A 19970-nucleotide genomic window follows, 5' to 3' on the forward strand; every position below is an offset into this window, starting at 1 on the left:
CTTGCAAGGACTCAAAAACCTGCTGAAGGGTCAGTCTGTGATAACAGTGGTTTAAGAGGATTTTCATTTGCTGCACAGACTGCTTTCTTTGGGCAGGAGTGAGGGATTCTGCCGTGTCGAGGATGCTTCAGCAACGAGGCTTTGGTTGATGAGAGGTGGGGGCAGTGCTGCTATGTCTGTGGTTTTCAATATTTCTACAGCTTCTCCCTAACTGAGCTTTTAGTTTCTACTATTGTTATTATGCTTTTGCTGAAAAGGGAGAGTATGGCAATTGGCTGGGAGGGTGGCTTTTGGGCTGGTGCTCTCGTTTATCTGTTGCACGCCTATGCAGTCACAACTACTTCTTATTTCCTCTAATCCCTTCAGCAGCTTTACACTTCAGACAAAGCCCTCTTCCATCTCACATTAAGTTTCTGCTTCTTCCAGACTGATTTACATAGTCTGCCTCCTACAGCAGTAGAATGGAAAGAGAGAACCTCCAGTGATCTCCTGTGAGCTGGTATGGTGTGGCTGGGGTTAAGGATAAATCTGGATTTCCGTCTCCATCCCATTTGCTTTGAAAATCTACTTCTCTCTTCACTCATCAGAGGTTAATTTCCTACCTGGTGAAACTGCTGCTCTGACCTGGCTGCACACAGGACATTTGGGTACTGTGATCCATCTATATTTCTTCCTACTATAGCAAGATTTATTTCTGTCTGGCCTTGAGCAGGCAAGATTCTTGGCAGAAGCATGAATTTAGATCTCTGGAGCCACTGACTACAGTGAGATACGCTACCATCTCGTGCCCTAGCTTCCCCTCCTCCAGTTTGCTTCCTGACAAAGGAGGAGAAATGACTTCTTTCACCAAAGCTGGGTGCCCTGTGTAGGCAGTGACTGGTTTAGGTCAAACTTTGGTGCAGCAGGAGGCAGGCTGGTGACACAACATACCCTGTATGTATGAGCATGTACAAGATCACGCTGCTAACATTGAGCAATGTGGGTTTTTTCTCCTTGTTGTACTAAACACTATTTCTAATCTAATCCTCATAGCAGGAAAATACCCTGGATGTGACAAAGGCAGCAAAAGGTTTCTAAGGTGGTCTGCTTCCTGATGAAGGCAACATGCTTTGCTGTGGGCTTCCAGCTCCTCTGTTAATCCCTGGAGGAAAAAATCTTCGAGCAGATTCATTTTGCCCATTCTTTTATCTTGGTGACCTCGTACTAACCCTGGAAGTTGTACATACGTGTATATACATATGTACATGTATGTATGTAAAAGACCTCCAGTAAAGCCTGATCTCAGCAGCACCAGTTTGGTAGCTAGCAAGGTTCTATTCTATATTTAGAAACACTGCTGAATTTGAGGACTTTAAATGAGGATTTATTGGTGCACCCATAGGACTCTGGTAGGGGGGAAGAAGCTGTTGTTCATGACATAACTTAAACTAGTAAGATGAATACAGATGATTGTACAGTGTCAAAGGTTTAGAAACAGTGTCTGTGGCATTCACTAGCAGGTGAATTCACTAGCAATGAATTCACTAGCAATACATCTTTTGAAAACTGGGAAAGTATTATCAGTTTTCACAGCTGAGTAATAATAATGACAACTCCAGTCCTTAAAAGCTACGTAGTTTGAACCCTTACAATAAGATAAATAACTTTATCACAGGTTTTCTGGCTTGAACCTATAATTTTCTTCCTAAAAGTAATAGTTACTCCTGCATGCAGTAAGAGTAGCTCTTTTTTACAGCTGAACAGGACATAAGTAATCACCAGTGTGAACGGATTTAGCTTGATCCTCTGTACTCCCCAAGACTGCTACAGCAGTCAGCTTAGATGGCTGAGATGATGAATCACTAGAGCGTGATGGAGATGAGAACCCCCCTGCTTTGACCACGTCCAGAACCAGAGGTCCATTTTCTCTCTTTCCTTAGAAGTATAATACCTCCTATACGTACGGAGAGCTGGGAGTGAGGTGGAGCAGCAGGCAAGAAGATAGAATTTCATTCCTAATCTCTAGGATTGCTCTGCAGTTCCAAATATTTGCAGTAATACTCAGGCACTGTCTCCCACACTATCACCTTTTTGTCATCTCCATGATATGATCTCTGAGCAAGTAGAAAGCTAACCCAATTGTTGGAGAAATTACTTCCAGAAATTAGGAGCTCAGACTCTGTTTATATAAATCCAGAGAAGGCAGCTGGATAATAGCTGCTGAAATTGGAGTATAACAGCTGAATGAGTCATAAATTGGGAGTTTCTTTGTGGGTTGTGTTGGTTTCTTTTAAATACTTGTTCAAAGAAGAGGCAAAAGGCACAAATATCCCAGTCTCTGAAGCAGAACTGGGAGTGCAGCAGGATAATTTAGCCTTTAGCTTCTCACCATTAGACTGCACAAAGAGGAGATTTAAGCTGCAAGTCAGACTGAAAAGATTCACAGGAATAGCTTCCAAGAACCTTAGTTACTCCAAGTCTTACCTTGACAATGAGATCCTTGTAATTCAGAGCATCTCCTGGGGATTTGTATTACTATGCAGATTTTGTAGTATACTTTTTTTACATACTTTCAAGCCCTTTCCCACCACTTAGGAAGTAGTTTGCATTGCATAGCAAGCCTTCTTAAAAGCTGCAAGAGTACCTTCAAAATACTCATTTACTTCAGTGGAATCTGAACTAAACCAGCAGTGGCCTGGACTTGCACTTATTGCTGCTGCCCCTGTTCAGGCTCTCCCTTTCACCTTTCCCCCTGTCCGTGGGAGATGCCTGTCCACCCACTGGTGGCTGCTGTCCCACTATGCATGGAAAACTGGCAACAGATGTTCCCAGATGTTTGTTTTCAGTTTTGGGAAAGGTAAAACTTAGGGCAGGCAATTGGAATGTTCTGAATGATAAGCCCTATCAAATTGAAACCATAGGGCTGTTTGAAGAATACCATGTTTACAAGGCTTCACAAGCCGTGTGCTTTCTGTAGGGCTCTCCCGAGCAGCTCCTGCATCAACTAGCAATAAGCCAGAGGCTTAAATGTGGTGCTCGGACAGTATGGTTCTACACTTTCAGGTACATTAGGATGTAAAGATATACAATACCCAAATTGATCGCTCTTGGCTGAAGCATCATCAGCAGGAATACTTGAAATCCCACAGTGTTAATAATAACAGCCCTTCTAAGCAGTAAGAGTGTGAGTATTATCTTACAAGTGTGGAATAAGACCTAAAAAAGGATGTGTCTATCAAGGTTGAACAAAAAGTCATTAATTGAAATTAAGAGTAGCTTCCCCCAAACCCCTGTATGCCTTCCAGTAACCTAGTAGGTGCATTTCAGAATGCTTTGATTCTGAATCTATAGCACTAAGAGATTTCTTGCTGATGAACAGCTATATTGATCTAGTTCAAGCAAAAGACTGCAGATCCTTGCTGCCTTTTCCTGCCTTATGCAGAAAGTGCTTCTGTATCCCTTTGCTAAACGGAGCAGATGAATATCAGACTCGAACTATTTCTGTTTAAGATGTGACAGCAGACAGACCATTGCCTTTGGTGAAAAGAATTGTATAAAAACCCCCAAACAGTTAGCTTTTGCAGTCCCTAAGGGCATCAGAGGAAATGGATATTTCAAACTCTGGCTTTGTTTTGGGAATCATTCTCAATATTTCCTGTGGTTTTGGCTGCATTTGAAAAGCGTGATCTGAAGAAGATCCGCCCTCCTGCTCTCTGTCCCTCCATTACCCTGGTCGGGAGGCTGGGATGAGCACACAGCCCGATGATAACTTCTCCTTTCACAGCTAGCTCTCTGGCTCTCTCCTTACCATCAAGGTATTTGTCCATAACTCTTTATTTGCTTTAAGTTCTCTTGCTGATGTTCTTTGGGTGGGAGACCTCCCCCCTGCTAGCTGGGGCTGCCAGCCCTTTCCCTGCAAGAGCTGAAGCTTTCTTGGCATAACCGAAAGCTGCCAGCTGTACCCAGCGTTAGGAACCTCCTCCAAAGCTGAAAAGCAATAGCTCAGTTAGTTCACCACCACGGTGCTTCAGTGGGATTCATTAAATAACAGTAATTAATAGCATGCAATGACAACGCCACTGATGCTGAAAGCGGGCATTGCGCTGTGTGAGGCAGGTGCAGAGCCAGACCTACCTTTGCTTGCTTTCTCTCCGCTGGATCCGGGGATGGAGCTCTCTGCAGAGCAGCGGGTTCCTGCTGTCCGCCGCCGCTCTGCGCGCTCCCAGCGGCTCCTGCCCCGAGCCCCGCGCAGGGGGTGGAGACTCAGGGGCAGGAGCCTGCGTCCCCCCCGGAGCGGCTTCGGGGCTCGGGGCCGGGCTGGGGGACGTTGGGTTTACAGCACCCGGCGTTGTTCTTTCTCTCTCCCACTTAAGAGAGCGGGTTCAGCCTTCTAAACGCTTCCTCGTTGAACACCTTGAGCTTCAGTGAGTGGAGAACAGCGCATATCCCTCACGTCCATCGTGCTCCTGGGACTGAGAGGTGTGTTACCTCCAACACGACCAGAGGGCTGCAATCTGTAGCTTAGTTGTAGTGCTGAGAAACTCCTGTTTCAAGCAAGAGCGCAGCGTGCTGGCAATCCACTGGGAATCTTTGGCAGAGAGACACATGCCATGGGGACAAAACGGTCCCGTGGAGGAGCTCCCAAGTGTGGACAATGAGCAGAACTTCTAAGGAGCCTTAGACAGAAATAAGGAATAGCATGTTGGGGAGCAAAGAGTTAAATGGTCATTGATACCGTCCATCCTAGAAAAATAACATCTACTCACCAGTGTGTGGTCATGAAACACTGCGTTATCAGTGTGGGAGGCAAACTGAACTCGGGGTTATGAAAACAGTTGCAACAGTAATGGATGTGTTCTATCTTTTAGGAACCGATTCACTAAAAAATCAGGTTCCTGATACAATTTAGCATAAACACAGACATAAGAAATGGTATGTGAGGGATCTCCCTCTTCGGGAAGCAGCTGCACAGCATCCTCAGTTGGGAAGCATGGCAATGGGTATTTTGCATATTGGCAAAGATGAAACCCTGGTTACTCTGCACATTTAGCTCTTGTCTGTATGGAAATCCATCAGCATTATCACACGTATTTCCTGCGAGCCCCAGTGCTGGTGGTGAGCATTACAGCCAGAAGTAAATCTGATTTAAGGGTAACTCTGTTTGATTGTTTCCAGTTGTTGAGAAAAACATGACTGGCCACTGCTGAGTGAGCAGGAGCTAATTCACGTCATTTTTAAAGGTAACAGCTGTTTGCTACTAGAATTCTGGGTTAAAGATGCTAACAAAGGAATGGCCATGGGGGATGATTTCAGAGGCTGCTATTTCCCACCTTTTCGCAGCTTAAGGACCACTGTAGCTGCCCAGAGTGTGGCGTGGGTGCCATTCCTAGTGCTTTACATATTGCATGGAAACCATCGATAACACAGCATCTCCTTCCAGCACCATCTACCTGCTTACCTCTAGTTGGATCCCGCTTCAGGAGGGCTTTCGGCAGGGCTGCTCGATGTTCGGGGTGCAGCGTGGCACAGCCCCGCGCCCCCCGGGGGGGACGGGACACCTCCGTGCCGGGGCCGCGCTTTCATCCGTGCAGCACCCCGGGAGGACGCGGGCTCTGAACGCGGTGTAACACGGGGCGGGGGGACGGAGGCAAACGGCACGGTGCTGCCCTGTACCCCGAGACCCCGGCCCGGAGAGCGGCGGCGGCAGCTCCCCCTTCGCCCCGCGCGGCTCCTTTAAGGGCGGGCGGGCGCTTGCGCCGGAGCCGGAAGCGCTGGCGGAGGCGGCCCAGGCCCGGTGGAGCCGGAGCGGCGCGGCCCCGTCATGAGCCGGCCGCCGGCCCTGCAGGCGCAGACCTGCGGCCCCTGGGAGATGAAGGAGCGCCTCGGCACCGGTGGCTTCGGGAACGTTATTCGCTGGCACAACAAGGTAAGCGGCGGCCGCCCCTTTTCCCTTCCCTTCCCCGGCCCGGCGCCCGCCTTTCAGCCGAGCCCGCACTGTGTCCGCAGGAGACCGGCGAGCAGGTGGCCATCAAGCAGTGCCGGCAGGAGCTGAGCCCCCGCAACCGCGACCGCTGGGCGCTGGAGATACAGATCATGAAGAGGTGAGGCCGGCAGCGCCGCCGCCGCCGGGCCTCGGCCGGGCCCGGTGCCCGCTCACCGCCGGGGCGGGGCGGGCGGGCGCGGCTCTAACGGCGGCGCTGCGGGCAGCGGCGGGAGGAGCCATCGGCGGCCGCCGCCGCCGCCTCTTCCGGGGGGTGCCCGTTCCGCTCCGGAGAGGGGGCGCGGTGAAGAACCGTGTGTTGTGGTTGCTGCCGCCGGTCGGGCTTGGCTCCGTTTCTGCGCTGCTCCTAAAGCACGGGCATGAGGCCGCCTGGCTTCCCATCCGCTGCGGGTTGTGCTTTGGGGTTGGTTGTGTTGGATGCAGCGCTCTGGTCGTGGCTTGGGTGTTTTCTGGAGGTTGGTGACAGGCTGTGCCATGATCTGTTGCGAGGTGTGTGCCTGTAGCTCTTGGGAGGATTGTGTGTACGTTGAAGGGATGCACTGCCTGCATGGGAAGCTAAAGGAGCTGGGATGAGTCCGGGTCCATGAAGGATGGATGAATCATAGACCTTCAGAATTCACAAGTTTGGGTTATAAAAGGATTAAAGCCCTTGTAGGTTTTTGTGTGATGACCGTGAGCATGCGACACTGCATAGCTGTTGCAGAACAACTGCCTTTCAAGTGTTACCCTGATTCCACTCACTGTGTGCACTTGCCTCATTTCTGCTCCTCAGGCTGAACCATCCCAATGTGGTGGCTGCCCGTGATGTCCCTGAAGGGATGCAGAAGCTTGCACCAAACGACTTGCCATTGCTGGCCATGGAGTACTGCCAAGGCGGAGACCTCCGCAAGGTGAGCTCCCTGGGATGAAAAGCCACATCAGCTTCTCAGCTGATCCTAGGGTTTCTCTTGAAGCTTCCCTGTAAAACCTGTTTTCACATCTTGATGCTGCCTAATTCTTGCCATGGCACCAACAGGTTTTGGTGGGTTGGTCCTTGATATCATGTTCAGCTTTTGAAGACTTAAGTGCTTTTGGAAGCTTTTTGTGTTTGCTTGGCTGCAAGTGACACTGTGAGGAGTTTGCAGGTAGGGCATGAGAGCATGTGTGAGCGATGTGCAACAGGGTGTATGGCCAAGACCATCAGAGGGCCAGGTACCTCTGTGGGCCATACCCTTATGGAAAGTTATTAACTGCTATCTGCCATAGGAGGTTAATTCTAACCTTACTGGTTTTGTAACCTTTGGCATAATTTACTCCTAGATAAACCCCAGAGCTTAGAGCTGAGATTTGAGCTGGTACTGTCAGGCACAGGGGAAATGGCTGTAAAGGATGGAGCAAGTACAAGGAAATGGGGATGACACTGACATTTTCACCTACTTTTTTCTCCTCCTGTGTGCTTAGACCAAGGTCTGAAGCTGTAATTGCTGCTACTGGCAGTCACAACCCCATAGAGTTTTGTGCTTCTAGAGAGTTTCATTGCTGTTACTGGAACTTCTTGCATCTCTGAGAGTTCATGGGACTGTGAGCTTCACTTGGGATACAGGAGGGAAAGACTATTCTGTGCTGTTTTCTTGCAGTACCTGAATCAGCTGGAGAATTGCTGTGGCTTGCGGGAAGAAGCTATTCTCATCTTGTTATCTGATATTGGTAAGTGGTAGCAGTACCTTCAGTTGTCTCAAGTATGAAAGCCCTTTCGGTGCTGAATCCCCTCTAAGGCTATTAAGAAGTGAGCTTAATGAGTCCACCTTAGGCTGACCTTTAAAGAGCATACTTGTTTCCTGTCTTGCTCTGCCAACTCTCCCTGTGGGAGAGCCAACCTATGATTTTTTTGTGTTCTTGAAAATGTAGGGACGGATTTTCTTGGCCAGCAGAAACGCCACTTGGGATTTCCTGGGATTTTCTGAATAGCTGAACACTTGCCAGTGACTCTTGTTTACATTGCGCATCAGACTTCACCCTCAGCTTAACAGCTGATCATCAGGCCTTTGGAGTGTGTGTGATCAGCGGGTTTCCATTAGCACTTGGGCAACCACTACGTGGAATTTTAGACAGTTCTGGTGCCGTTTGCCAAGTGCTGTCTGGATGCTTTTGGGGTGCAGTGGTTTGGTCAAGCTATGTTGTAATCTTACTGAGCAGCAGCTGAGGCAGAACTGGGCAGATGCTAAGGCCTTAGAGTGAAGATACTTAAGAAGTGCATTTGGGGCAGATGTATGCTTAGAAAGTGAGCTTTTGGCAAGAGAATAAATGAGCATTTGTCGTTACTTTTACTGCAGGTGTGGCTGTTAGGCATCATCCCCCATCCTTTGTGTTCCCATTTGTATTCTGCTGCCTCATCCTTGTACTCCATAGTGACCAGGAAATGATACCCAGAGAGCAAACTGTTTGTGTCCAGAGGTGTTTGACACCGATTTTTCCTCTTGCATTTTCTGTTTCATTGTGTGTTTGATCATATAAGATTTGACCCAAAAGCCATGCTTATACTAGGTACAAATGAATCCTTACTGAGCTCATGCTAGGCACTGTTAGTTACACTCTTTAAAAATGGCTTTTTCTGTGTCTCAGCTTCTGCTCTCAGGTACCTTCATGAGAACAGGATTATCCACAGAGACTTGAAACCAGAGAACATTGTGCTGCAGCAGGGAGAGCAAAGGGTAAGCAGGAACCAGGTGTCTCTGCCTGCACAGACAAGTAAGTGTAAGAGGAACATGCATGTACTTCATGCAGTCACAGTGGTCCCTCTGTAAGAGCACTCAAGCCAGGGTAACAGCTCTGTGTGTCAGGTGAACAGTATTCTGCATGCAGCTGAGACAAAAGGTTGTGTTAGATTTCTGGTAACCCCTGACATTCTGACTTTCAAATCAGTAAGCAGAGAACCAGACTATAACAATGGACCAAAGATCTGAACTCAGAGTAATCTCTCCAGCTCTGTGTGTATTGAGCCAATGACAACTTTACCTATTTGTGATTTTAGGAAGCTACGGGAGCCTCCCATTTCTGCTTCCATTTCTTCATTGGCACCTTTTCTGCATACCTTTGAAGAGCTGAACCTTTTCTTTCTCTGCTGTATGGTGTGTTTTTAACAGGACTTCTCTCCAGTGTTCATATTCTCTGTTGTGTGTTTCAGTTAATACACAAGATCATTGACCTTGGTTATGCTAAGGAGTTGGATCAGGGTAGTCTGTGCACATCCTTTGTTGGGACTCTACAGTACTTGGTAAGGAAGGAGTTAAGCCAGAAGAGCAGCTACCACTTTGCAGTGGGATATTGTTAACTGTTATCAGGCTTTGGGCTGGGATGAAGTGCATTTGGGGTGCTGCAGCTAGCAAAGGTGACTGGGGTTTTTTTGCTGACATTGGTTTTTCACAGTGTCTGTTATAAGAAGCCTTATATAAGGTGCCAGTAGCCTCTGCTGTCTTCCCTGAGAGGATCTCAAAGCTCACGAGAGGCAGAGTGTTCAGCACAGTCTTTAGTCTGTTATACAAATGTTAACGAGGTCTTAAGGGATAGAGAGAGCTAAGAGATGGGTGGCTTTGTCTTATGTGTGTAAACTGTCTCAGGCTCCAGAGCTGCTGGAACAGCAGAAATACACGGTGACAGTGGATTACTGGAGCTTTGGCACACTGGCTTTCGAGTGCATTACAGGATTCCGGCCATTCCTACCCAACTGGCAGCCAGTGCAATGGTGAGTGAGCTGGGGCTGGGTGACAAGAGTGCATGCAATGCAACTGTCCTGTTACAGGAACTAGAAGTGTGGTCCCTTGATTCTTAGGGTAGTATCCCTATGTTCCTTGCCTTTCTGAAGACTGACTCCCTTCACAGGAGTTTGACCTACCTAAGTTCAGCATTCCTGATACTCACTCTTTGGGTTCAGGACTGACTCAGGGTAGGTAGCAGAAGCCAAAGCAGCACCTGTATTAGATCCGTTAAGAGTAGCTTTAAGAGCCTACTAACATGCAGGCTGGGAGAGGCAGGTGATTATAACATAAGAAGGATTACAACATAAGAAGGATGTAGACCTGTTGGAGGGCCACAAAGATGCTCAGAGGGCTGGAGCTCCTCCTCCTATGGAGACAGGCTGAAAGAGCTGGGCTTGTTCAGCCTGGAGAAGAGAAGGCTCCAGGGAGACCTTAGAGCAGCTTCCAGTACCTAAAGGGGGTCTACAAGGGATCTGGAGAGGGATTTTTTACAAGGGCATGTAGTGATAGGACAAGGGGGAATGGCTTTAAGATGAAAGAGGGAGATTTATAGATTAGGAGAAAGTTCTTCCCTGTGAGGGTGCTGAGGCGCTGGCACAGGGTGCCCAGAGAAGCTGTGGCTGCCCCATCCCTGGCAGTGTTCAAGGCCAGGTTGGACACAGGGGCTTGGAGCAACCTGCTCTAGTGGAAGGTGTCCCTGCCCATGGCAGGGGGTTAAATTGGATGGTCTTTAAGGTCCCTTCCAACCCAGACTATTCTGTGATGATTATTTCACCATTGTACTTGCTTGAATTCATCAGGCACACAAAGGTACGACAGAAGAGTGAGCTGGATATTGTCGTTTACGAAGACTTATCTGGAGAAGTCAAATTTTCTAGTAGTTTACCCTGCCCGAACAATCTAAACAGGTGAGGACTAGAAATCTGTTTTGCCACACTGGGATAAACTGTTTCATCTGCAAAAGGTTTATATTATGTGCATTACTACATTAATCTGTGAATAAATTGAGTGCATGACACAATGAATGCTTGTGTCCCTTGTCAGACTTGTGTAGTTGTAAGTCTGTTTCTGCCTTCTAAACACTGCATTTGTGATGGGTGGGGGGAGTTGTTCCTCAGTCCTGCTACAACAACCAGGCCATATAGTAACTGTAAATGCACTTCCACCTCTTCTGATCTCCTTGTTTTGGTCCTTCAGTGTTTTGGCTGGGAGGCTGGAGAAATGGCTGCAACTCATGTTAATGTGGCACCCACGGCAGAGAGGTACAGATCCTACTTATGGACCCAATGGGTGTTTCAAAGCTTTGGATGACATTTTGAACTTGAAGGTGAGCAATGGGTCTGTGTAGCCTGAAAAGCTTTCCAGAGAGCAGTTGCCTGTAGCCCATGAGAGAAGAGGCTTAAATCATAGACCGAAGAGGAGGAACAGCACAGAATTTGATTTAGCTGTCTCCTGACAGTTAGTGACAGATGCTTTTATCTTGCTTATCTGAGGACAGATATTCCCTGAGCTTGTTGGGAGAAGCAAATAGCTTCTGTCTGTGCTTGGTTCCGTTTTCTGGTAGAGGATTCTGTGACTGAAGCTGTTTAATTGCCATGTGGCCTCTCTTCTGGTTGATGGAGGACAAGAACTTTGGCATAATGTTATGAAGTAGCCGTGAGGTGACTTCTCGAGCCCTGCAGGTGCTTTGAACAGTTTAGCAGTGCCCAGTGTCTCAGTCTTGCAATCTCTGCTCAGACACAACCAATGTATCTTCAGCTCTTCTCATGTCACACTACTCTTGTAGTTGCTTCATGTTTTGAACATGGTTACGGGAACTGTGCACACCTACCCTGTGACAGAGGAGGAGACTCTGCAGAGTGTGAAGGCCAGGATCCAGTTAGATACGGGTATCCCAGAACAGGACCAGGAGCTCCTGCAGGAAGCTGGACTTGCATTGTTCTCTCAGAAGTTGGCCACTAAACATACAGCTGATAGCAAGGTGAGTCTGGATACTCCCTCCCTTGCTGCTGAGTGAATCAGCAGGCACTGCTCTGACACTGGAAGCACAGCACCCCCTGCTATGCTGGGAGGCTTTTGTCACAGTAACCACACAGACCAAATAGCCACCCTATTACGTTTGGTGCTCAGTCTTTGACTGAGGAGGAACATTCTGTTTAAGGTGGTACTGAGGTTTGCTTTTTCTGAGAGAACCTAGATGGGTCTTTTGCCTTCTGTAGGTGAATGACACTGCAGCTGCAGACACAGACCTCCTCTTCCTCTTCGATAACCAGAAGGTTACCTATGAGGCTCAGGTTGCCTTGCGTCCTCATCCAGAAAGCGTTGACTGCATCCGTAAGAACTTTCTCTAGCATGAATGTGAGAGGTTGTCAGCCTTGAGAGGGCAGCCCATGTTCTGTGGTGTGATTCGTGTGCAAAGATTAAAGGGAGCTTTTGCATATTGGGACTGAAGAAGCAGTAAAATGGACTGGCATAGCATTCATCCAATTTGTCAGAATAACTGAGGAAAGGAAGTGTTTGATTTCCCCAAAATGTATATAAGTGTATATAGGATGTACTGGGGAAGCTGCACAGGGGTGAGCCAACTGTAGGCTTTGCAAGGTGTAGCATGCCCCTCAATGGAGTGATATTTTGGTCTGTTTTGCCATGTGATAACACTACTTTTGGGCTTCTCGCTGATATGGATGTTTCTCCTCCCCTCTCTGTTTCCAGTTCAGGATCCAAAGAGGAATCTCCACTTTTTCCAGTTGCGGAAGGTGTGGGGTCAGATCTGGCACACGATCCGGATGCTGAAGGAGGACTGTAACCGGCTTCAGCAGGGGCAGCGAGCAGCCATGTACGGTGGCAGTTTCTCTACAATACTTAAATCTCTGCCTTTGCTCCCTGGTGAAAGGGAAAGGACAGGAATGGGACCCTGTTGGAATAGGGAATCCCATGAGAGGAGCCATTAATGAAAAGCTGAGAGTTTCGACCTCTGCACAGCTGCTTTTGTGCGCACTGCTGCACTCTGAAGTATCTCCTTTTGATGTAAGTGGAAGTCTGCGCTTTTAGTTTCAGAAGGTAATAGGGCCTTCTTCTTGTCCATGTAGGATGAATCTGTTGCGTTACAATAGTACCCTCTCGAAGATGAAGAATTCTATGGCATCCCTATCCCAGCAGCTGAAAGCAAAGCTGGACTTCTTTAAAACAAGCATTCAGATCGATCTGGAGAAGTACAAAGAGCAGATTGAATTTGGCATTAGTGAGTACAGCATCTGACAAACAGAGCTCTTCTTATGCCTTTTATCCCCACAAAGTATCTACCTTTTTCCTGTATGAACCTGATGAAAGCAATCACTTTTCTTTCATTCCTGTAGCTTCTGAGAAGCTGCTCTTTGCCTGGAAGGAGATGGAGCAAGCTGTAGAACTCTGTGGGCGGGTATGTTTTTAAATCTAACAGCTTATCCTTTCTTTATTGTCCTCCCTTGTGTCTGGGCTGGTTCCAGATGTCATGTTGCCTTGGTTTAGGTGGCACCATATTTGTTCATTGGCAGTACTTACACTCACTGTGTTTGTAAGGCTTAGAGGAAAAAGGGAGGTCTTAGGGAATGTGAGAGGAGGTGTTGCAGCAGTTGCGCTTGGCTGTCCTGCTAACCCAATGCTGGAGCCGGGATGGCTGAAAGAGGTATGGAACAGGTTAAACTCAACGAGAAAGTGAACAATTAGAGGATTGAACACAGGACTTGTAAGCATCAGCCTTGAGTTTTGAAAAGGCAATAATTTCCCTTTCTTGGTAGCATCCAAAGCATCCAGCCTTCTGACACAAGGCAGTGTAACCCCTGTGAGTAGGGCCAGGGACTGTTGCTCCCAGATGAGGAATGAGAGGTGACTAGTTGATACCTTTATTCTTTTCCAACATTTGGTCCTCCTCTACTGGGAGGAGGCAGAGGGCAGAATGACTGTCTACAAGCAGCAGCTTCTGCATGGGAACGAGTTCAAGTGAAAAGCCAGAATTTGGTGTGCCAGGAGTGGAAGTGGTTGTGTGCTGAGAGATAAAGGGAAAAGCAGTGATAAACGGGAGGAGTGTTTAGATGTGCAAATGAGAAAGGAAGAGCCAGTGTGAGTGGTAATGTCTCTTAGGCTAAAACTGTCCCGTTGCTTATGTTCTGCCCTGCTTTCAGGAGGATGATGTGGATCAGCTAGTGAAGAAGATGATGGCCCTGCAGACAGACATTGTGGACCTGCAGAGAAGCCCACTAGGTCGTAAACAAGGAGGAACACTGGAGGATTTGTGAGTTGAGCTACCTTGAACTTAAGATGCACAAGTATTGCTAGCTAAGCTTATTCACTGCAAGACAATGAAAGTGCTGTCTCTTCAGCCCAAACTGTGGGGGACTGGGTGGACTTTGACACTAGAAGACAGCTTTTGACTCCTTCCCTGTCATCAGTCTGACATGGCAGACTGGTGTATAAAAGATTTGAGTTCTTGAACTACTTGTTTGTAATTTAGGTTCTAGAGAAGTCCTATGTGTTCTTGTGCCTTTTTCTTCTAGAGAAGAACAAGCCAGAGAGCTGTACCGGAGACTGAGAGAGAAGCCAAGAGGTAAAAGACATTTTAGCTCAAGGTCAGCTTGCTTTGTGTCGATAGTGACTTTGGAGATGCAGTAATGAGCACTGAGAAAACTTTCTCTGCATTGTAGGCCTGCCTGTGTGCTACTGCACATGGACTCTGCTGGACTCCCCTTGTTTTGGAGAAGGGGAGTCAGGAAGTCAGTTTTAAACTAGGTCAGCCTTGCTTTCCTGGCGCCTTCTGAGCTCTTGAAACTCCTCAGGAGCACTTCTCAGAGCAAGCTATTGCTGCAAGCATATGCTGCTGCTTCTGTGTAGGAAAGATGAGAGGCATAGCTGTTCCTTTGGGAACATTAGACCTTTTGGGCATGAGACCCAGCCTACCAACTCTGCTTTCCAATCCTCATCATTCTGAAGAAGGTGGCTAAAATCCAGTGCAATTCATCCCCCTCAAACTTGCATGCCCTGAACTTGGGATGTTTCAGGGTTGAAGAAACTGTGGAAACAAGCCACTAAGAATCTTCTCACTCTGTCCTATAAGCCAACCTTTCTGTGTAATACCCTGACTCTCATTCTAGATCAGAGGACAAGCGGTGACAGCCAAGAAATAGTACGACTGCTCCTACAGGCAATCCAGAGCTTTGAAAAGAAAGTCCGAGTCATTTATGCTCAGCTGAGGTGAGCTTTGTAGCATCAGCTTTCACTTAGGGTTAAGAGAAAGCATTTTCTCTTTCAGCAAGAGGTTTTGTTCTAGAGGTTTAAAAACCAGTGTGTGTACACCTAATGAGATCTCAGTGTTACAGGAAAGAAGATACTTCAGGAATGTTCCCTAACTGCAGTTGCTCATGTGTGATCTGATTTATTTTTGTACTAGTAAAACCGTAGTTTGCAAGCAGAAGGCACTGGAGTTGTTCCCCAGAGTGGAGAAAGTGATGAATCTCATGAATGAAGATGAGGAAACAGTTGTTCGGCTGCAGGAGAAACGCCAGAAAGAGCTGTGGAACTTGCTGAAAATTGCTTGTGTAAGTAAAATAAAACCTCCAGTTTCATCTGGTTTGTAGTACAGGTTACTGACATTAATAGTCCCTTTAGTATGGTTCTTTTCTGTTGTTTTGAATTAGTATTAAAGCCACATTCCAGGCTGTCTCATATTCCTGGCTGCTGGAATTTAGTGGTAATAATTGCAATGTGAATCTCCTGTGTTTTCTTCAGAGTAAAGTACGTGGTCCCGTTACTGGAATTTAGTGGTAATAATTGCAATGTGAATCTCCTGTGTTTTCTTCAGAGTAAAGTACGTGGTCCCGTTACTGGCAGTCCAGAGAGCATGAACACATCACGTCTTGGTAGTCCTGGTCACCTGCTGCTGCAGGTCCCTTCTGGAACCTACAACTTATCAGAATCCGTCAGGAAAAGGTGAGGCAGGATGGAGCTCTGGAGTTGCTAATGCCAGCACTACAAAGCTGGGGCTCCCCCGTTGTGAAATGACACACAAGCTTTCTCCCATTTTACACTTTGTGTTCAGCTTTTATTGTCATCAGCCTTTTCTTCCTATAACTGGGCTTCCTGGGGGGTTCTGAATCCTCCTTATGAAAAATGGGGAATAACATATAGCTTTACTTCCCCCTACCTCAATAATAAAGGGCTCATTTTACCTGGAATGGTTGGGCTCACTTGAAGTACACTGCCAACAGCGATTGTTGGAGCATCGTCATGTAAGGTGATAGCAACTGAGCTGTATCATAAAGGAGACACTGCTGTAACCACGCGTGTGTAGCTCTGGTTTGCTTAAATGAACAGGGTCACCATTTGGAATGAGAGGCTTTGGTTTATTTGTATGTTATCCTTTATAGGCTGTTCTGTAACTTTAACAACAGTGACTCTGGATAGTAAGACCCCAACTCCAGCTTGGAACATGCTTCCGTTCTCCTGCCCCAGTATATCTGGGGATGCCACTGACTTTCCCAGTTGCAATATGAATTACTGGCTGATAAAGGTTAATATTCTTCAGTGCTCTGCAGCATACCTGCCAGAAAGGTTTCTTAAAGGCAGAGGCAGCATGTCTTCAAACAGAAGTGCTATGGAAAATAATAACTGTGTGATGATTGTCCCTTTCAGTGAGGAACTACTGCTGGAATCACAGAAACTCTGTAGCCAACTAGAAAATGTGATGCATGACACAATGAAGGATCAGGAGCAGAGCTTCATGGTAACATTTGATATTCTTCCGTAAATGGACTGGGGAAGCTCATGGTTTCACACTTCTGCTTATAATAAGTAATACAGCTAATAGAAATCTGTGTGTTACTCTTTTGGACAAGGAGAAAATGGTGTGGGAGATAGAAAGCACCCACTTGCCCACTTGAACTGACTGACATATTCTCTGCTTGCTGAGAAGGGGAGCCATGTGCCGGGGACCTAAGTTGTGACAAACACCTTAAAATGGGGCTGGTTTGGTGGTGGCAATACAATGGTGGGCAGGGATGCTTATTTAATGAAGCCGAATGTTAAAAAGCAAGCAAAAATATTACAGAAAATAAGGAACCTAAAGGTTTCCTTTACAGCTGTCTCATGCTTCATCATGCAGCTATATTGACCAACTTGTCCACAGTCTAAGTTTTAAATCTTTTAAATTACTTCCCTTTTATTCTGGAGAAATCTCAACTGTGTTCAACATTGTAGTTCTGTTTGTTCTTTAGGCTCTAGATTGGAGCTGGCTGCAGCTTCAGGTAGAAGAAACAAACAGTCCACAACAAACCCAGATGTAAAATCACTTCGGCTGCCTTTGAAGACATGCTACTTCAGGAAGGCAACTGTGAAAAGCTGCTGCCTCTGAGAAGGGAAGTTCAAGTCCCTCCTACTTTCACCTACTGCTTATGTGATACACGTGGCCTAGCTTTTAGTAACCACCGCTTGGACACTTTTTTCCACAAAGAGACAGTAGGAAATGCCTGTTCTAAAGTGCTTGGAAAAAGTTCTGAATCGTGCCTTAAGACAGCAGGTATTCTTCTTCTTTGTCCTGATGTATCTTCCCTTAAGCATCACATGTGGTTGTTTTGCTGCCATTTAGGCTTTCTAATGAACAACGGACACTGCGTGCAGTCAGCTTGCACAGTCACTGGTAGATGTCACCTTCCTAATATACTTGAACTGTGAACTTTATTTCTTAACTTTGCTGATTTGCACTTTTTTCCTTAAGTGTAATGGATGTACTTACCTGATACTTGTTTCCTATATGGGAACGAAATGATCTAAAACATGTAAACTTTTGGTTTGCTCTTTTTGATATCCTCAATAATATTTTGATGAAAAAGCTGCTTTCACTGTGCAGGTTTCTAAACCATGAGTGGTGGAAGGATGGTACCCAGAGACTACAGAGAAGGAAATCTTCAGTGTACACACAGCTTAACAAAGCATTTGCTTAACCATGCTTAAAGTTGCACCAAAGGAGAAAAGCAGAGCTGGATGGACACAGCTTTTGTGCTTACTGAGAGACAGGACACACCAAGATTATGTTCTAACTGGGACCACTTTATTTCACTCTGATGTAAATCCAAGTTGCTGCTACAGCACAGAGCCCACCTTTTATAAAAGGTGATGAAGTGTGAGACATGCAGGATGCAATACAATAATGGGGAGAGGTGGGATTTTCTTCTGGTTTTAGGAACATGTGGGAAACCGAAGTGAAATGTGGCACATACATCACAACTTCCATGCATGCCTTCAAGTATCTTCCTTTGATGTGCTGGCAGTCTCTGGACTTCAGTGTTGGGCTGAAATGATTCTTTGGAAGAGTAGAAAGTTCACACTTCTTGGAATTTCAGAGTAATATTAAGGCCGAAACATACTGGGTACACTTCTCCTTTATCCTTCAGAGCACCACCTGTAGCTTCACTTAAAGCTGCATTAAGCTTCCAGCTCAAATCCCAGCCCAACTTTGTGACCTCCAGCACTGAAATTCTTGCCATCAATCAAGCCTGAGAGGGTCAGCTTTATGCCTAAGAAAGCAAGTAATGACACCCTTCAAACATTTCATACCCCTGTGAAATGCCCTCCCTCAAGTACTTGAGGCTCACTAATGTGTGTTAGTTGCTGTAAGAACTTCTGTACAGGCACATCCTTTACTTCTGTGAGCCTCGGTAAGATTTCTAGCTAATTTATCTATTCTATGCTAGACATGACAGTAAAATAACCCACAGTGTAGCACTAATACTATTTTCTGCTACCAGTTAGACTTACGTACCAGGTCGGAGGGCATGAGAGTAACCAATTCCAATCAGGCTGGCATTATTCACTTTAGCCTGCAGGGAAAAGAGAAATCATGGTATTTTACACACGGTGTATAAACATCTAGACAGAATTGTCCCAGTGCCCTGAGCTTATGCATTAAATCTTTCAGCTATGTGTAGCCTAACCTCTAGCAGAGGTGTATTCCAATGTTTTCCTTTTCTCCTCATGAGTTTCCAGCTTAAGCCTGTTACAGCTTAAGTAATAGTTCCAATCCTTCCCTCAAATTGTGACCCATTATGCCTGTCCTTCACTGTCTCTTTAGGGTCTGAAAGGAGCTAGTTACTACTCCCTGGGTAGCTAATGAAATCCGTCTTGTTCAGACTCCTGTTCTCATAGTAGTGATTGTTTTTTAATGAGCAGTGAACATTAATGAGCATATGAATACACAAACCCATTTTCACATTACCAAGTTTTGAGCAGTTTCCAACAGCATTTCCAACCTTTAAGTTTTGGCTGAATTGTCCTGGAACTAATTTTTGGATTTGAAGTGTCCCTCGTGGCAGCACATACACACAATTACTTAAGAGTCACTAGCACTATTTAAGTGCTGCATCCTCTTATTACCTTTAGAAAACAGATCTGGCACAGGCTCCAAGCACACTAGTCAGACTAGTGACTATCTCACCATGAACAAAACCATGCTTTAGAATTGGTTTCCCATCATCTCAAATATGACCTCTGAAGGCCTGATTTAAATTTGAACCATGTACCCTGCTTCCTATTTAATGCAACTATTTCATGCCAAACATTTGAAATACTTGTTCCTGTAACAAAATTCTTACCACAAGGGAAGTCTTCTCATCCAGTTGGTACTTAGAAGCAATACCAAAACGTGTGTTGTTACTGCCAGCAGTCCATGCAAGATTGACTGATGTCTCAACCTTATCATTAACCTTCTGATAAATAGACCCACCAAACTCGGTGCCATCATTCCTGTTTGTAATAGATGCAAGTGTGTCAAGACTTCACAATCATATCTCTTAAAATTAACCAACAGCTCAAATACTTCCCTGGACCCATGCTCATCCTCTTCCTAGATGGAGCTGGCAGGCTCCTGCTCATGTTTTTTACCCAAAACCTAAGTTTTGCTTGGAGAGTGGAACAAAACTTTCCAACAGTTTGAGATTCTGACAAAAAAACCCCAACCAAACACCAGATAACTTGTTTGGGAATGATGAGACTGAAAAGAATGTTAGTGCATTGCATCTTCAGCGACTCTTGGGACCATCTAAATGCCAAGTCTAGAGGTACACTGCCATGGCTGCTGGAAGCTCGAGCACAACACACACCTCTTCTCTACCTTGGGCATTTCTGGCTGGTGGGGAGGAGGGGGAGGTACAGTAGCTTAACTGAAGGCTCTTTTATCTAGCACCAAAATAGAAGTTAAAGTTGATAGATTTGCATTCCAAATTAACAATTAT

At 46.2% G+C, this 19970-nt stretch overlaps 3 protein-coding genes across 12 annotated transcripts in view; 1 reads left to right on the forward strand and 2 right to left on the reverse strand.

The window, feature by feature from the left end:
- Positions 1 to 9079, reverse strand: part of PLAT (plasminogen activator, tissue type) — a 21069-nt gene extending 11990 nt beyond the window's left edge. Inside the window, exons 1-2 of one of the 2 annotated variants that reach the window (XM_030510186.1) lie at positions 5438 to 6184; positions 4114 to 4655 (exon numbers count right to left, since the gene is read on the reverse strand). The gene's annotated coding sequence lies outside the window, so the exon portion shown is untranslated. Of the gene's footprint in view, positions 1 to 4113; positions 4656 to 5437; positions 6185 to 9066 lie in introns of those variants that run through there. The other variant, XM_030510185.1, reaches the window with a different exon arrangement.
- Positions 5760 to 19970, forward strand: part of IKBKB (inhibitor of nuclear factor kappa B kinase subunit beta) — a 19123-nt gene continuing 4912 nt past the window's right edge. Inside the window, exons 1-22 of one of the 3 annotated variants that reach the window (XR_003994827.1) lie at positions 5760 to 5905; positions 5986 to 6080; positions 6753 to 6870; positions 7597 to 7666; positions 8582 to 8670; positions 9144 to 9233; positions 9577 to 9701; positions 10515 to 10622; positions 10912 to 11041; positions 11501 to 11695; positions 11934 to 12048; positions 12427 to 12550; positions 12804 to 12955; positions 13071 to 13132; positions 13875 to 13984; positions 14247 to 14296; positions 14841 to 14940; positions 15137 to 15284; positions 15548 to 15675; positions 16378 to 16468; positions 16959 to 17260; positions 17591 to 17687. Coding sequence is in view for 1 of the 3 variants with exons in the window: in XM_030510184.1 (XP_030366044.1) it covers positions 5801 to 5905; positions 5986 to 6080; positions 6753 to 6870; positions 7597 to 7666; positions 8582 to 8670; positions 9144 to 9233; positions 9577 to 9701; positions 10515 to 10622; positions 10912 to 11041; positions 11501 to 11695; positions 11934 to 12048; positions 12427 to 12550; positions 12804 to 12955; positions 13071 to 13132; positions 13875 to 13984; positions 14247 to 14296; positions 14841 to 14940; positions 15137 to 15284; positions 15548 to 15675; positions 16378 to 16468; positions 16959 to 17027 (2274 nt within the window). In the remaining 2 variants the exon portion in view is untranslated. The other 2 variants (XR_003994826.1, XM_030510184.1) reach the window with 2 other exon arrangements.
- VDAC3 (voltage dependent anion channel 3) overlaps positions 17770 to 19970 on the reverse strand; it is a 9653-nt gene continuing 7452 nt past the window's right edge. For all 7 annotated transcript variants that reach the window (XM_030510200.1, XM_030510197.1, XM_030510196.1 and 4 more), the window contains 3 exons: positions 19332 to 19482; positions 18503 to 18560; positions 17770 to 18257 (listed from right to left, as the gene is read on the reverse strand). In XM_030510200.1, coding sequence (XP_030366060.1) covers positions 18166 to 18257; positions 18503 to 18560; positions 19332 to 19482 — 301 coding nt within the window. In that variant the 3' untranslated portion in view covers positions 17770 to 18165. The remainder of the gene's footprint in view (positions 18258 to 18502; positions 18561 to 19331; positions 19483 to 19970) is intronic.

This window comes from Strigops habroptila, chromosome 21 (assembly GCF_004027225.2).
Source record: "Strigops habroptila isolate Jane chromosome 21, bStrHab1.2.pri, whole genome shotgun sequence".
Classification (NCBI taxonomy): domain Eukaryota; kingdom Metazoa; phylum Chordata; class Aves; order Psittaciformes; family Psittacidae; genus Strigops; species Strigops habroptila.